General features: G+C 42.2%; 1 protein-coding gene across 1 annotated transcript; it reads left to right on the top strand.

The window, feature by feature from the left end:
- Nucleotides 1–10,472: 10,472 nt before the first annotated feature.
- LOC116311327 (vitelline membrane outer layer protein 1 homolog) lies at nucleotides 10,473–15,675 on the top strand. Its single transcript, XM_031728403.2, has 4 exons — nucleotides 10,473–10,746; nucleotides 11,672–11,784; nucleotides 14,295–14,598; nucleotides 15,602–15,675. Exons 1-4 carry the CDS (start codon nucleotides 10,534–10,536, stop codon nucleotides 15,602–15,604), a joined length of 633 nt encoding a protein of 210 aa, XP_031584263.1. The 5' UTR covers nucleotides 10,473–10,533; the 3' UTR covers nucleotides 15,605–15,675.
- Nucleotides 15,676–17,859: the final 2,184 nt, after the last annotated feature.

Here is a 17,859-nt window from a genome sequence, read left to right as displayed (position 1 = left end):
TAGACCTCTGTTTGATGCACATGAGAATAAGAACAGTGCAGTATTATATATATATGTATATATGTATGTGTGTGTGTATATATATATATATATATATATATATATATATATATATATATATATATATATATATATATATATATATATATATATATATATATATATATATATATATATATATATATATATATATATATATATATATATATATATATATATATATATATATATATATATATATATATATATATATATATATATATATATATATATATATATATATATATATATATATATATATATATATATATATATATATATATATGTGTATGCAGAGTTGCCTGACCTATACAGTGACGATAAATGGCACCGTGGGAAGGTGACATGCTGTTTCTGCTGTTTCTGTTTCTGCGTAATTCACCCTCTGACATGGCAGAGCTCCTCTTTCATCATTTTTGCCAAGGACTCGACTGACATATTATCCTTCAAAAAAAATGAACCACATTGAATAATATCCAGAACCAGATTTGGCTTTGTGTTATAATCATTTTATAAAGTGTCAGACCTGTCACAATACTTTTCCCCTTAGCATAAGATTTCTGTTTCACACTGGTGTATTAAATAAAGTTGATATCATTAAAAAAACAAGAACATTTCAAAGTCAAACTTTGACAGCAGTGTAATTTTAAATATACAGCGGTAGTGTCTGATAATATGTGTACTGGTAAGCTCAGCTCAGCTGTCAACATCAGCTCCTACATAGCTAAAAAGTTTTAACTTGGTACCAAATAATCAAGTCACAGTTAATCACAAAATAATAACAATAGCAATAATGTATTGTTGTTATTTAGCTGTTCCTCTAACAGTGATGCTGTTAGAAAGTTTCTCCGTTCTGTTTTAACCACAAATAGATTTTAGACAGTTGAATATTACACAGTATTTTAGTACAGAGAATTATCACCAGACTGCAGTTCACCTTCAGCTTTATGAAGAGGGGGGAGAGGGGGGTGAGGGGTGAGAGAACCCAAACACAAGGCATGAAACAGACTAAATGAGGGAATGAATGAATGAATGAATGAATGAATGAATGAATGAAGGACTTAATAAATAAATATCAGGGTGAAACAAAATTGACAATCCAAAAAGACAAGAGTGGAAAACACATTGAAGCACATGAAGCAGAAATAAACCCATACAGGGAACAATCAAACTAATGAGGACAGGCCAAACAATTACAAAGAAGGCAAAGGAACCAACAGCAGGAAGTGAAACCAAAACAAACAAGACACAAGACCCACAAGACAATAAAAGACAAATAAGACTCAGACTTGAATATCAACAGTAATCATAAAAACCAGAAACACAACAAAACCAAAAAATATATATATCTCCAGCCAGAACTCAAGTATATGACAGCATGGACACAACAGGCAGATATTTTCATGAAAAACAAAGAAAAACTTCAGAGCACCAAATGGCACACAGACAAAGTTTTAAAAAAGATAAACAAAAATGATCATAAATTCATATGTGAAATATTGTATTACCTAGCTGTAAATTGTAACTACTGAATTCATGCATCCTTTTTTATGCCTGAAGTCGTGCTTGGCTTCTTGCAGGAACTCAGTATTTCTGTGAGAAGTTATTAAAGACCAAGAACATCTAAAGAAGAGTGAACACTGGCCAGAAAAGCTACTCCATGTTAATGTTGCTCTATTACTTCTTGATACGTAATTAGGCCCCAAAAATGAATTAGCTCAAACCAACTAATTCAAAGTCTAATGTTGCTGAGTGAAATAACATTATATTCAGCTTTCAAAATCACACAATACACACATAATTGGAGGAAAACTCCTCCCCAGGCTGTGTAATTAACACCAATCTGCGGATATGACCTGTTATTTTTCTATTAGTAACAACAGCTCTATGTGTATGAACAGGTGTAGTATGAATATAAATATATGCACATGTATATACAAGTGTGTAGTCGACTAAAAGTTGTTCAAATTCAAATGAGAATCCATCTCTGTCTTTTCTTATCCTGCTCCACTGAAAATCGGTTACCAATTGTCTGTGCATGAAGGGACTTTAGGATATTTGGTGTAAAAATATGAGCATCAGTGTGCGAGGATAAATGTATGAATGCATTAAAACTTTATCACTGACAGCGGTTTCTGAAGATAAGGCCGTTCTCCTCCTTAATTCAAGAAAAATGGGTTTGTTGGGTTTTATCTGAAAACAGCGATAAGGTTGGATGTCTGAGCACATCCAGACAAGACAAACAAACTATTTAAAATATTCCTCGTGATCTCTTACAGTCATGTGAAGCTGTTGGATTGTTAGATTTTTTTTCCTCTTGACACATGTAGACAAGTGAAATTGATTGTTTTTAAAACAGCACCCAAGGATAAAGATGGGATACAGAATCCCAAAGAAAACAAGGTTTTCCATGATTTATTCTATAAAAACAACAGTACATATAGTATTCTTCTAAAGCCTTGGCATCGGAGCCTTGTATTTCCCCCTTTAGCAGAAATGCCCTCCTGTAGGCCTTATGCATAACCATCCCCCAGTCACCTTAGGTTTGCAATGAACACTCTTGCATGTAAAATTATTTTAGCTGTGAGATGTTTTAAGGTTTTGCATGTGTTACTGTTTCCAAATTGATCACAAGATTTAAATGTGATTCAGATCCTCGCTTCTACTGGCTCATTCCATCACACTCCATTTCTTCTTTTTGCACCATTCTTTGCTTATACTGTATATTAAAGGTCAGTGTGCTGTTTCACCCCCAGCCCCGATTTCCCTGACTGGGATGAAGGTTAAACAAATATGCAGAACCCAGAGGTATATTTTTTGTCATATTTGAGTTGTTACTTGTCCCTGTACAACCGTAGAGAGAGCTTGGTTTGCAAATGATGCTCATTCCTGGTCGGTGTAATTTTTATAGACAATATTGTGAGGCACAGCCAAGGGTTGGAGGGTATCAGGTTGTGTGGGCTCAAGATTTCATCTCTGCTTTTTGCAGATAATGTGCTTCTCCCAGCTTCCTCCTGCTCACACTGGGTGGTGTGCAACTGAGTGTGAATCATCTGAGATAAGAATCAGCACCTCCAAGTCTGAGGCCGTGGTTGTAGGCCAGAAAAGAATGGAGTTTCCATTCAAATCTAGGCAGTTCCTGAGTTGCTTCCCAGAGTGGAGGAGTTTAAGTCTTGGGATCCTGTTCATGAGTGAAGGGAGAGTGGAGTGGGAGATTGACAGACAGATTGGCACAGATGTGGTACGAGTCTGTTGTGTTGAAGAGAGAGCTGAGTGTGAAAGCAAAACTATTGATTTAAAGCCGGCTCTATGTTCCCACCCTCACCTGTGGTCATGAGCTGTGGGTAGTGACTGAAAGAATGAGATTGTGGAAACAAACAGCAAAAATGAGTTTTCTCTGAAGGTTGTCTGGGCTCAGTCTCAGAGATAAGGTGGGGAGCTCGGTCATTCGTGAATGTCTCAGAGTAGAGCCGAGTCACCTCCTCATTGAAAGGAGCCAGCTGAGGTGCATGACCTACTGGGAGGAGGCCCCAGGGGAGACCAGGACACACCCGAGAGATGTCTGGGCTTCACGATGTTTATTGTGTGTTTATTTCAAGTATTTCATGTTGAGGTCAGAATTGCATCGATTGGTTTCATCATATAAATCCAACACAAATCATGTTTACTTGAGATTTCTGAAAAATAAGTGATATCAGAGTCAGAGGATGGTAAATAAGCTTTTAGGTAACTGCAGTTTTGGTAAAACGGTCATTTCGAATTTGCATATTAATTATATATTTTTTGTAATAATACTATTCTTTTTCTCCCTTGGATGACATTAATGATGTTCTGAAAAGAAATAAGGTTTATTCTTAATTTATACTCGGAGGACCCCAATCAGTAGTCTGTGTATATTAAATATGTCAGTAGGATGAGGGTTAATGTTTCACTTCGTGTTCAGCTTTCAGGGGATGCGCTCAGATTATCTTCATGCTCTTTTTACTTGAATTGAATCAATGACTGGATGTAAAATGTGTTACGTTCTCTGATCTTTTGTCCTTTTGTTGCAGAGCCGCTGGCCCTCTCTTTGACTCTCTTTGTGTGTTCCAGGTCTGAATGCGACAAGCAAACATCGTTCTGTTCTTTAGTCAATATCTAGATCCAGCAGCAGGTGCGCTTTGCCTTTTGGCTGCTGGGCTCCGTGCTGGGTGGTGGTTAGGTTTGGATTTTGTTGAGCATGGCTTGAAATGTGCTTCTGGAAAGTGACTTGTGTGGCAAACTTGTAAAATCTCAGCCCCTTTTCTTTTGTGTTTGTTTATATCTGCCTATAATGCAGTTGTCATTTTATCTTTAACAACCTTTTCTTCTGTTTTGTGGTTAACCAAAGAGACTATAGGTTTCTAGAAAGAGTGGGAGTGGTTATGTTATAAATGGTAAATGGCCTGTATTTGTATAGCGCTTTACTAGTCCCTAAGGACCCCAAAGCACTTTACACATCCAGTCATTCACCCATTCACACACTGGTGATGGCAAGCTACATTGTAGCCACAGCTGCCCTGGGGCGCACTGACAGAGGCGAGGCTGCCAGACACTGGCGCCACCAGGCCCTCTGACCACTACCAGTAGGCAACGGGTGAAGCCCAAGGACACAACGACCGAGGCTGTCCAAGTCGGGGATCGAACCAGCAACCTTCCCATTACAAAGCGAACTCCCAACTCTTGAGGCACGATCGCCACATGTTCATTGTTCTTGGCTTGGAGATCCCAAAGTGTTTCTGTTTCTGTTTTCATTTTCATTTCTTTAACTGTTTTTGCTTATTGTTACTTTGCTTATTGTTAAATTTACTCCAGCAGAGCTTTTCTTTATGTAATTTACACAGCCCTGCATTTCAAGGAACGGTTATAACAAGACTGATGTAGTTTCTGGGAATGAAACAAGACAAGATGCATTCTTTCTAGGGTCAACAGGGAGCGACTGCTCTGTTTTCAAAAAGATACCAGATTGTATAGGAATCTATGTGAAACCTTGAATTATGTCATGCTATATTAACTAATACAGGATGCTTTTTTTAAAAAAAAATGATGCTACTGTGGCGGACCACCAGATGGCTCCACTCACACCCAAGTTGAAGGGAAGAGCTGGGTGGAGATTTTGGCGCTTACTGTATCTTAAGTTCTGAGAGACAGTGTGTGAATAAAACAGTTGGAGTGAGACACACGGACCTCTCGTGTCGTTATTTCTTACCTCCACATTGGTGACCCCGGTAGCGAACATGCTAAGGCTCGACGACGAAGCCAGCTCCGGCCTGGAAGCATCGGCTGCCGCCGGATTTGCACCTCCGCCGATGGCTGCGTTTGCTGTGGCGCTTAAATTGCCGGATTTTTGGCTTCACGATCCCCCTTCATGGTTCGTGCACGTAGAAGCTCAGTTTGCTCTTCGTGGAGTTTCAGCCGACGATACTAAATACCACCATGTGGTGGCTTCTCTTGACCCGCTGTCAACCCGCCGCGTGATGACTCTCCTCCGGGACCCTCCAGCCCAAGGCAAGTACACCGCTCTCAAGGCGCTGCTGCTGCGGCGTTACTCCCTCTCTGATGCTGAGCGAGCCGAGAAACTCCTTTCCCTCGCGGGCCTGGGCGACGGCACCGCCCTCGAGCTCATGGAAAGCATGCTGTCCTTGCTGGGCGCGGATGATGGAGGATTTCTCTTCACCCACCTCTTTCTCCGACAGTTGCCGGCTCCAGTGCGCGCTGGCCTTGCCAACTCCCCGCTATTGGCCACGAAGGATTACCGCTCTCTGGCGGAAGAGGCAGATCGCATCCTCCTTGCTACCAGGAGTTTCGGCGTCCAGGCGGTTGTTCAGGACTCACCAGCGTTTTCCCCTGCCTCCTCACCGATGCTCCAGGGACCCTCCGACTCGTCCACGGTGGCCGGAATCGCTGCGCAGCAGCGCCGCGAAAAAAGGGCTTTGCTTTTATCACCAGCGTTTTGGAGCGAAGGCCCGGCGCTGTCTCCCGCCTTGCAGTTTCCAAACCCAGGGAAACGGGCATGTCAGCGCTCGGTAGCAGCCGCGACCGCTGGCAACAAGGAAAGGCTGCTTTTCTTAGAGGACTCACGCTCGGGGAGGCGTTTCCTGGTGGACTCCGGCTCACAGAAGAGCCTTCTTCCCCCGGCTGGCTCGGACAGGCTAGCTGAGGGCTGCGGGCCATTGCTAACAGCGGCTAATGGCTCTCCCATCAAAACCTTCGGTGAAAGGTTGGTGACTGTTTGCTTTCATGACCGTGACTTTCAGTGGAACTTTGTTGTTGCTGCTAGCTCTGTGCCTATAATAGGCGCTGATTTTCTTTGTGCTCACGGACTGCTGGTTGATGTTGCTAACAGACGTTTAATTGATGCTGTGTCATTTTCCTCATTACCCTGTTTTACTCGGGTGCTCAGCCCGTGGTGCATGCTAACTCAGTGGATTCGGGTGACGTTTTTCAATGTTTGCTTTCTGAGTTTCCCTCACTCACTGTCCCCACTTTCTCGAGCACTGTGACGAAGCATGGGGTGGAGCATTACATAACTACAGTAGGGCCCCCGGTTTTCGCGCGCGCGCGTCGCCTCGACCCTGCTAAACTGGCTGTCGCTCGGGAAGAATTTGCCACCATGGAGCGCCTGGGCATCGTGCAGCGTTCGAATAGTGCCTGGGCTTCTCCGTTACACATGGTGCCTAAATCTGATGGTCGGTGGCGACCTTGTGGGGATTTCCGCCGCCTTAATAACGTCACAGAGAACGACCGTTATCCCATTCCCCACATCCAAGATTTTTCCGCCCATCTTGCGGGGACCTCGGTTTTTTCGAAGATCGATTTGGTACGGGGATATCATCAGGTTCCCGTGCGTGCGGAGGACGTCCCCAAAACCGCCGTTATTACACCTTTCGGCCTTTTCGAGTTCCTGCGCATGCCGTTTGGCCTGAAAGGTGCCGCCCAAACCTTCCAGCGGTTGATGGACTCTGTCTTGCGCGGGCTGCCCTTTGTTTTTGTATATCTTGATGATATCCTGGTGGCCAGCAGCTCGAAGGAGCAGCACCTGTTCCATCTGCATCAGGTTTTCAGCGTTTGACGGAGCATGGACTGATTATTAATCCGTCTAAATGCCAGTTTGGGTTGCCCGTTCTCGATTTTCTTGGGCACCGCATTTCCGCTGAGGGCGCGGTTCCGTTGCCTGACAAAGTCCGAGCTGTTTCAGAATTTCCGCGTCCTGCAAACGTTAAAGCAATGCAGGAATTTTTGGGGATGGTGAATTTTTACAATCGTTTTCTCCCAGGGCGGCACATCTGCTGAAGCCCCTTTACGGGCGTTAAAGGTAAGAAGGCTAATGACGCCGTCGACTGGTGTCCAGAAAGCATCCAAGCGCGTTTCTGATGCTAAGTCAGCGTTAGCTAATGCTGCCCTTCTGGCCCACCCGTCCCCTCAGCGCCGATTCGTTGACCACCGATGCGTCGGACATAGCGGTGGGTGCGGTGCTGGAACAGCGACTCGGGTGTCTGGCAACCGCTCGCCTTTTTCAGCCGTGCGCTGCGTGACAGCGAAACGCAATTACAGCGTTTTGACGAGGGAGCTACTCGCGCCCACCTGGCGACTCGCCATTTCCGTTTTTTCTCGAGGGTCGTCACTTTACCGCATCGTGGACCACAAACCCTTGACGTTTGCCATGTCCAAGGTTTCTGATCCATGGAGTGCACGCCAGCAGCGCCAGTTGGCAGCCATTTGTGAGTTCACAACAGACATTCGACACGTGGCTGGTAAATCCAATCATGTGGCTGACTGTTTGTCCCGTGCGCTGGTTTCTCCTGTCTTTCTCGGCATAGACTACTCCGCCATGGCTGCCGATCAGAGCGGTGACCCGGACATCCTCGAGCTTAAATCCACCCAGACGGGCCTCATACTGGAGGACAGACCCATGCAGGACGGTGGTCCTTTCCTGGTCTGTGACGTTTCCACGGCCGCCCTCGCCCAGTGGTTCCCGTTTCCTGGCGTCGTCGGGTTTTTGACTCGGTACATGCTCTCTCTCATCCGGGGTCCGGGCCTCTGTTAAACTGGTCAGCTCTAAATTTGTTTGGCCAGGCCTTCGCAAATCAGTTAAGGAATGGGCGTCAGCGTGCATTCCCCTGCCAGCGTCATGAAGGTTCATAAACACATCAAGGCGCCTCTGGAGCAGTTCTTTATACCCGCAAACGTTTCGATCATGTGCATGTCGATCTGGTGGGTCCTCTGCCGCCGTCCACAAGGTTTTACGCACCTTTGACAGTTGTTGACCGGACCACCAGGTGGCGGAGGCAGTCCCCTGGCATCCACTACTGCAGCAGTGGTGGCCAGGGCATTTTGTCAACCTGGGTCTCGCGTTTCGGCCCGCCCGCGGACATTACGTCAGACAGAGGCCCCAGTTCATTTCCGAGCTTTGGTCGGCCATGGCTGATGGACTGGGGCTAAAGTCCACCGCACAACCGCATACAACCCGCAAGCTAATGGGATGTGTGAACGGTTCCACCGGTCGCTTAAGGCTGCTTTTCGTGCCTCCTTACAAGATGGCAATTGGGTTGACCGCCTCCCGTGGGTTTTGCTTGGGCTGCGCTGTGCGGTTAAGGAGGATCTCGGCGCTTCCCCAGCTGAGCTTGTGTTTGGTCAGCCCCTCCGCGTGCCTGGAGAATTCTTGCCTGAGAACCCTCCCCTGCTTCGATCCATCAGTGCTATCGCTCAACCCACTTTTGCGCTCGCTTGGGTTCCTGGTCCTGTGCACCATTGCGTGCCTGACACTTTTGTTCCAAAGACTTTAGAGACTGCTAAGTTTGTTTTTGTCAGGCACGATGCCCACAAGACACCGCTGCGGCGCTGTATGACGGCCCATTCAGGGTTATCGAACCGGGCCAGAAACATTTTGTTTTGGATTTTGGGGTCGAAGGGAGACTGTGTGTGTTGACAGACTTAAGCCTGCACATGTTCTTCCGGACAGTAATGTAGTGCCGGCCCAGGCCCCTCGCCGTGGCCGCCCTCCTTCAATGGGGTTGACAGACTCTGGTTTCCCCAGGACTACCCCGGACCACCAACGTTTGAGCCTCCTTCTGCCTTTCCTGCTCGCCTTCACCAGCCTCGTTCACAGGATGGACCTTCTTCTGCCTGTTCTCTCCCTCCCAGGTTCAGTCGTGCGGGTCGTTTGCTTAGGCCCAGGGTCCTGGACTGAATAGAGACCTGACTGTGTGTTCAAGGGGGGGGGTGTGTGGCGGACCACCAGATGGCTCCACTCACACCCAAGTTGAAGGAAAGAGCTGGGTGGAGATTTTGGCGCTTACTGTATCTTAAGTTCTGAGAGACAGTGTGTGAATAAAACAGTTGGAGTGAGACACACGGACCTCTCGTGTCGTTATTTCTTACCTCCACACTACCATTCAGAGTAAAAAAAAACAAAACAGTAAAGCATTGTTTGATTTAGGGCACCACTACTTTCAGACTAATTAGCCACTATTGTATGTGTGTGTGGTGACCTCAGTTTTTCAGTCAGCTCAACCTTTTATGAAAAAAAGTGATGGACAAAATGCTCAATTCATGGTTTTCAACAGTAGTCCATAAACCAGTGAATGATGTCATGGTGGTTAGGTCCATCTTTTATAAACAGCCAGTGCCCTGAGGCAACAAAGCAACCCCAAACCACAACACTTCTCCCACCATGGCTCACAGCTGGTCTGAGGTTGTTCTGAAAATGTGCCTACTGTTACTGAAGCCAAACAGCTCTATCTCTGAGTCATCTGTACACTGCAAATTTTTCCCTAAAGAGTTGCCTGTAGGTTCACTGACTTACTCCAGTTATCTTCTAATGTTCTTTCTGAAAAGAAATGACTTTCTCCTGGAACACTCTAGCCCAGTTACATTTGTGAAATCTGTAGTTTGGGGATGTTTAAAAGCCCTTTCCAAACTCAAATGCATCAGCAATGGTTCTAAGAAAGAGCCTAATTATGGGAACCTGGTTATTATTTTAGTGGATTTGATGGTGTTGTGTCAGCCTTGTACAAAATGAACAGCAGTGTATGTCAACATTACTAATAGACGCTGTTTCTGCTTAGTTGTAGCAGACAAACTCTGCAGTCTATATTTGTAAGAATAGTATTTAACAGTTCTAGTCCTTGGAAGATTAACTTTAAAAATGTATAAGTGCAAAGGTTTGATTATGCAGAAATATGTCCTTATAGAGTTTCTGTTCCATGCATTCTGTGAAGTAAAAGATGAGTGGTCTGAAAGCCGAAAAACAGAGACTTCATCTCTCCAAACGCCACTAAAATCGAAATCTTTTCTTGTTCCAACACCAGCTGTTTATTCCCACATCACTCTGTAATGTTCCTCTGTAAATGATTCATCCTGCTACAAGTGGTGTATTTCAGAATCAACAGGGAAGCTATAAGAGCTTTGAGCCCGAGGCCCCTTTCACTTGTTAGTTGGCCTTTCAGAGTGAAACACAGACTCACTGCTGTCAATATGACAAGTCTGCTCGCCGTTGTGGCCGTGCTGGCTGTGCTGTCCGCTGGGTTCTGTGAGGAGCAGAAGAACTTCTTGCAGCGAGCTGGAGTGGCTTTCAACAGCAGGCAGTATAAATCTCTGCTTACTGTGAGCAACGGAGAGAGGTTTGGAACCTGGACCTGGCCAGAGATGTGCCCAGAGAATTTCTTTGCTGTTGGATTCAGTGTCAGGGTAAAACAGCGTCTCTCAAAAATGCTATAAACTTTACTTTGATTAAAAATGCATCTACTGCCACTGATAAGACAAACGAATACCTTATCTGATGGTTTTACACTTCCAGCAATTTCACATTTGACTTATTTTTCCAACCCAGTAATACTAAATATTAAATAAAAATACACAAAACCAAAAACACCCCACCCAAAAAAAACCTGAAAAAAAAAGCTCATAATTTTTTTTCTCGTGAAGATCAGGATATCGTAGCCATTGTTATACTTTTGGTACATGTTGTTGTTTACACTTCAGCAGCTTTTTTGGTTTTTGTCTCATCATTTTTAAAAGGAATTGAGGAATTGATTTTACTTCCATGCTTCAATGTATGATACTTTATTTATTTTACATGTTTGTTTTCTAGGTTATTGCTCATCTTTCTTTTGCTGTTCCTCTTTCTGGTTTATTCACGTTTGCTTGATTGACTCTTGATGAGCCTTTAGTTTATTGTCTTTATTTTATCAGAAGAAGTGAAAAAAAAGATCTTATTTTGAGGTTAAGAGGAGAACTGTTTTCAGAACTTGAAATAAATAAACTTGAATCAGTTTGTAATTGAAACTAAAATTTTGGTTCACAGATCATATTTACCATAAATTTAATTGTTCATCCTCTCCATACTGGCCTGATGATTTCTTCATCGCATGGTTCTAGTACAGAAGATGAAAGCTTAAATCTTTTTTGTGCATTAAACAGCATGCAGTGTAGATACTGGATTTCTCTCGCTGCTTCAGATACTCTGCAAAGATGAAAGTGGAACCTGAAAGTGTTGTGTAACCTGACCTGAACTTTTATCCTCAGTTTATCAGCTGCTTTACCGAGAAGCAGATAACAAACCGGACTGATGAAAATCGTTTCTGCTTCTGGGAACTGTCCTCTGTTTTCTCAGGTGGAGTCTAACCAGTACGGGGGTGATGACACTGCTCTGAATGGGATCCGCCTTGTCTGCGCAAAAGATGGAAACCGCAACTTCCTGTACACCATTGAGTCCCACACTGGCTAGTAAGCAGTCATTAGGTGCACTAATATCCAATCAGTCTTAATATTTGCCTGAATTATTTATTCATGCATTAAATCTCAGTTATAAGCCATGAACTAGAATTTGGGTTGCCAGATTATGAAATTTGGAGGTCTTTTAGTCTAGGTTAGGTGTAACATATGTAAAAGCATTTTTAAAAGAATTAATTTTCCTCCATTGTGTACCTGGTATACAAGTTTATTTATATATTAACCTAAACTGTATTGCTACAAAGGCTACATATTTCAGTTCAGGTCTCAAATAATAAAAAAATACCTCAAAATAAAGAAAGACACAATACAATACACAATAAAGATTAAATGTGCAAAATTAATAGACACAAATTAATTTACAAAGGTAGAACATATTTGAGGATTTTACAAAAGAAAAATACAGTGAAATGAAATAGATTTGTATTGTAATGTATTAAACAGAACAACATTTTTTAAATTATTTTATGAATAATGGTTATGGTATGGTTATTTTTCAAGCATCACAGAAAAACAAAACCCTCCACAAACTCTCTGCAAACAGATGGGCAACAAAACAACATGTTAAACACAAAATGTGAGTAACTTATGAGATAATAGTAATAATCATAACAATAATAATAAACATGACATTGTAATCTGTAGTGAGAATAGATACCTGGGGTCATCCATCCAAAGCAACAGGCAATGCACAAGAGAGGTGAAGAAGAGAGTGCGGGCAGGGTGGAGAGGGTGGAGACGACTGTCAGGGCTGATTTGTGACAGAAGGAGAGCAGCAAGAGTGAAACAGAAGGTTTAAAGATGGTAGTGAGACCTGTTGTGATCTATGGTTTGGAGATGGTGGCACTAACAGAAAGTCAGGAGGTGGAGCTGAAAGTGGCAGAGTTGAAGATTTCTACTGGGAGTGATGAGGATGGACAAGATTATAAGTGAGAACATCAGCGAGACAGCTCAGATCAAGCAGTTTGGAGACAGAGTTAGAAAGGTGACGCTGAGATGGTTTGGACTCGTGATGAGGAGGGATAGTGGATATACTGAGCAAAACGTGATGAATTTGGAGCTGCCGGGCAGGAGGAAATGAGGAAGGCCTCAGAGAAGATTCATGGATGCACTGAGAGAGCACATGCAGAAATGGTTGGTGTAGCAGGGGAGGATGCTAAGGTGAGATAGAGGGATATATATCTCTAACTTGAGGACAGACTGAATGTCTTTCCATGTGAAAGTGTACAGGAAACCAGTTTTACCAAAGTTAATGCATACGTAGAATATCTGTTGAACCAGATTGAAATGAGAGATGAAATACAAGGTAGTTTGAAAGCTTCAGAAGCAGATCTCCATTAATAAATAACATGAAAGGGCTCTTTCTTCTTAAGTGTAGGGGAGTCTTTCCAAACTTTGCATACAGAGAATAATGAACAGTGGATGTGAAAAGGTGTGATGCACTGTGATAGACAAGGGTTCACTGCTGTTCAGTGTTCAGGGAGAAGTGTGACAGTACAGAGTATTTTCATAATCTAAGTCAGACAGACAGATTTATGGGTGAAACAATACAGACAGCCTTGAATTCTATTTAAATAGACTTGTTTGATTTTAATTTTAGAGCCAGCTAGTTTAAATGAACTAAGGTATTTGTACAGCAAAAATAATAAGGGTAAAGGGTAAGGCATTTAAGGCTAAAACTGCGTGATAGAAGGAGTGAAGAGAAGAGGTGAAGAATATGCAAATGGTCAAATCTGCATTCAAAATAAATTGTTATTAAGGAGTTCTGATCAAAGAGTGTTGAAAGCAGACTGAAGGTGCTGGCTGACATGTTTTTCATGTATTTTTTTATGTTCTGGTCCCTGTTATATTTGTTATTTTGTTGTCTTTATTGGTCTTTTTAGTTTCTCATGAGTGTACGCCACTCATTCCTTTCATTTCCTTGTCCATTTACAATTTGTGCCTTCTGCATTTAGTTTTTTCCCTGAACTTCCTGAACTAGTCACACATGGATACAACTGTGTGATCAGCAAAAACAAACATAAAAATGATATTTAAGTATTCCATAGTCATTTATGTAGAAAAATAAACTGCAGTAGATCAAGCATAAATCCCTGTGGTCATATTTCTGATGGCACTGATTGTTTGAAGATCTCATTTAACCTGTCTCATAACAGATGTATTACCATTATTAGGTAGGTACAGCTAATAAGTACTTAATGTGTCTTATTGGAAGTGGCCTCATTTGTACAAGTTTTATTTCAGGCGGTTTAATCAAAATGTTGAGGTTGGAGCTAATTTCTAATGGTCTGTGTAATATTCTGTAATTTTTATGGTTCAAAGTGCTTCCTTTCAACAGGTACTTTGGAAGCAGCAGGATGCTGGAGGCTAATAGTTTTGTACTACGTTCAAAGAGGAAATTAAAGCATTGCCTCTGCCACAATCATAAATATGTTTGGGATGTTTAAATGTCAAGCTTATTTTCCTCCCCTTCATTTTCCCTTATTTAATCTGTTCCTGCCCAGCTTCGGTGACTGGTCCCAGCTTCAGTACTGCCCGAGCGGAGTGCTAACCTCTTTCCAGATTCGTGTGGAACCCCATCAGGGTCTGTTTGGTGATGACACGGCCGTCAACAACATCAGGTTCCGCTGCAGCAGTAACCCAACGCTGGAGGGACCCAGCATGGGATGGGGAGAGTATGGCCACTGGAGTCAGGAATGCCCTGATGGAGGGATCTGTGGCATCGAGACCAAGATGGAAGAATACCAGTATGGCCTGGACGACTCCACCCTGAATGATGTGCGTTTCCACTGCTGTGCATCTCAGCAGGTAAGATGAAGGTTAAATTGTTAGACTACAAATATTTGGTGAAGCACACATTGAATGTGTGTGTTTTAGATGATCTGTGGAAGAGAGAACAATTTTATTCCAGACATGTTACCAAATCAAAATGGTAAAATGTTAACCTTGACTCTAACCTACAGCCATAATATCAGCTCCATGAAATCTGGAGCAACTAAAAAAGCTGCAAAAAAAGCTTTTTTAGACGATGCCTTTGCAACAACAAACAGAGAACATGACTGTATCCCAGAACACTACACATGTGGTATTTCGAGTGTTTTTAAAATCACAGCCAGCTGAGTGACTCTGCCTCAGGATTTCTAATTAGCTTAAGAACTTTTGATGATCGTATGAAATTTTCTCCAGATGTTTCTGTATGATGGAGATGGAGGTTTGACTACTTGAGGAACTTTACCGCCAGATGTTCACATGTTTGGAAACATTCTGATATATTTCACAAGTCAGTATTAGTGAGAAAAAAATGTAACACGTTTCAGCACATTGTCTTGTTTACATTGCTAACTTGCCACTGTTACTCGCTGAAATCTACCTGATTTTAGCCATTCTTTGTACCGTATGTTCTGAAAGACAATAGAGGTGAATTATTCAGTAGAAGTTGGCTGAAATGTCAGCTGGTTTTATCAACGGTGATTAGAGTTTAGCCTTTTTGTTTGGCTTAAACCAGCTGGTTATGGCACATGGCTGCTGTGCCTGTGAGTCTGGTTCTGTTGGAGGAATCTTCCTGTTAAAAGGTAGTTTTTTTCTCTACATTGTCTCCAAGTGCTTGCTCATAACGAAACTTTAAATTTCTCCGTATGTACAAAGTCCTTCACAACTGAATAGTCAAATTAGTTATTGCTACAAAAGTTGTCAGAGATTTAGAGCAAAGTGATGAAGCTAGAAGTAAAATATGTAAATGTCACATAACTGGTCGTGTATACAAAATGTTGCTGTTGCTTTATAAATGTATGATTCATATTTTTTTCCACAGTGACTGCCAGCTGAGAAGCTCAGTCCAACGTCTAAAACTCAAAGAAGACGAATAATAAAAAAGCTCATCTGAAATGTGACGTTCCCTGTGATGTTTTTCCAGGCCCTGCAATGTCTCATGTTTTTTTCATTTGTCAAAAACATAGCCGAGTGTCACCTTCAACATCAAAAACAAAACGATTAAGAAGCTCTGCCTCAGATCAAGCCCTCATTTGAAGATCCACCATGTCATCCCATCATCAGCACGAGAACGGCATGTTTTCATATCCTGTCAAGTGAACCAATGAGTTCACAGTAAAGTCATAACAAGCATGAGCCGCTGACACAGCCATTTCCTAGAATTCCTACTGGAACTAAGGTAATTAAGAAATGACAAGAGAGGGGGTATTAATTAATTTACTGTTTAAGGCCTGACAAAGGTTGATAAGACACCGATTGGCACACACAGAGGTAATTTTGCTAATTAATCGGTGAGCAGTTAATCTGCTAACACAGAGTGCGTATGGAGGGTTGGGGAGGGAAGTCGAGGACGTTATCAAACTCAGAGGTAATGGTTTTCAGAACATTTTGCAAGTCAAGGAAAAGCGATTACAGCCTCTCACGTAGGCTTCATCTACATAGTGCCTCTTGGTTGTGATAATTAATACTGCGGTGCTGACCTCATATCTAAGTTCAAAGTGTACTTACTGGAGTCTGATGCTCAAGTGCACTTGTTGGTATCCTCAGAAAAACAGAGATGCTGACTTTGACAGGAGGAGGGGTCACATGGCATATAGTTGTGTTTAAAGTAAAAATACATCTCATCCATCATTTGCATTTTCCCTTAAATGTCTAAAAAGTAAAGGGAAATGATATATATGAGCACAGATGGCCTAAGGTGCAAAGGTCTGTCTATAACATCTTTCTTATGAAAGTCATTATAAACTCGGCTATATGCAGCCAAACTCAGTTAAAAAACAATAAAGTGATAGAGTTAATGGAGTAGACTAGAGATATGAATATTCTAAGGGCACCAGCAACACAAGGTGGATTTTTAGGGAAATGAGTGCAATAATCCAAAACCCCCAAAACTTTTAAATTACCCTACTGATCATTTCCCAAGTCACTGTTTGGATAAAGCTTAAAAACTGCTTCTACATTTACAATAGGTACTCCAGCCTGAGCAATCACTGAGTCATCACACTGAATATAAAACTAAAGACGGTATAAAAGATAGACCCTGAATCTGATCTGGGAAGTTAGCATTTTGGTCTTTTCTAGCAAGAAGCTACTATAAAAGGGATAAGTTATCAGCTACACAGACATACATATTGGCCACTGACTAGAATTTTACTCAGCAAAAATAAAGCATAAACTTCTTAGATGGTCTGTGCAACATTGAGTCATAATGTAAATCAGATGATCCATTAAAAATGCTTCAAAAAGCACTAACACAGTGGAGATGTTCTGTGTACTGGCTTGAAGTAGTTCTAAAAAATATTCACTCTCTTCAGAGTTATTCTGAAGGAGTAAATGATCCATAGAGGCTCAAAGTGTTTTTTATTTTTTATTTTTTTGTGTGTGTGTAAAAATGTTTTTAAAGCAGTAAAGTTGAACATTTTAACATAGGACTCTCTGGGAATTGACTCGCTTTGGAGTCAGTCTCAAATGCCTCCTGGAGGACCTGCAGTTTTTGGCAATCACACATCGGCTTTTATGGCTACGGATGTTGCCACTTGGGCAAAACATCACAGGTAGGTTTGAGCAAAGATTTCAGTTTGGGTTGAAAGAGTCGACCTTCATTGTTATTGTTATTAAAATAAAGTAAAAAATAAAGTTATGCAACTTTAAAAGGAAAAAAGAAACCGCCTTTAAGTGCTTGATTTTGAAGTCCTTTCAAATATTTGACGTTTAAATTCAGGGTACACCATAATTTTAATCTTTCCTTTTGCATGATTGTCGACGGAGTCCGGTGAGAATATTGTCCACAGTTGTTCTCTCTCACATGTAGTGGAAATACTGAGTATTTTTCATATAAGTGTGCTCCATGGATAGAGTCTGCAGGAGGCAGCACAAAAGCTCTATTCTCACATAGCTTCAACTGGACACCACACAGACATTGTAGCAGGGAGCTGGCAGGTTTAATGTCCATTCTCACTCAATCAGGTGTTCACATTCTGACATGCACCTCTGCTGGGTAATCTCTGCTTCTCAAAAAAACCCCAAAAAGTCCAGGGTTGCAGTGTGTGAAAATGGCTCTGATTATATATATATGAGACC

This window comes from Oreochromis aureus, linkage group 11 (assembly GCF_013358895.1).
Source record: "Oreochromis aureus strain Israel breed Guangdong linkage group 11, ZZ_aureus, whole genome shotgun sequence".
NCBI classification, from domain to species: Eukaryota; Metazoa; Chordata; class Actinopteri; order Cichliformes; family Cichlidae; genus Oreochromis; species Oreochromis aureus.
This window is presented reverse-complemented; position numbering and strand designations above follow the sequence as displayed.

What these genes read in the sequence shown, in the direction of transcription:
- LOC116311327 (XM_031728403.2), top strand. Translation starts at nt 10,534, where the DNA reads ATGACAAGTCTGCTCGCCGTTGTGGCCGTGCTGGCTGTGCTGTCCGCT. An exon ending in CTGTTGGATTCAGTGTCAGG is followed by an intron (nt 10,747 to 11,671) that starts GTAAAACAGCGT and finishes CTGTTTTCTCAG; the next exon opens with GTGGAGTCTAACCAGTACGG. An exon ending in ATTGAGTCCCACACTGGCTA is followed by an intron (nt 11,785 to 14,294) that starts GTAAGCAGTCAT and finishes GTTCCTGCCCAG; the next exon opens with CTTCGGTGACTGGTCCCAGC.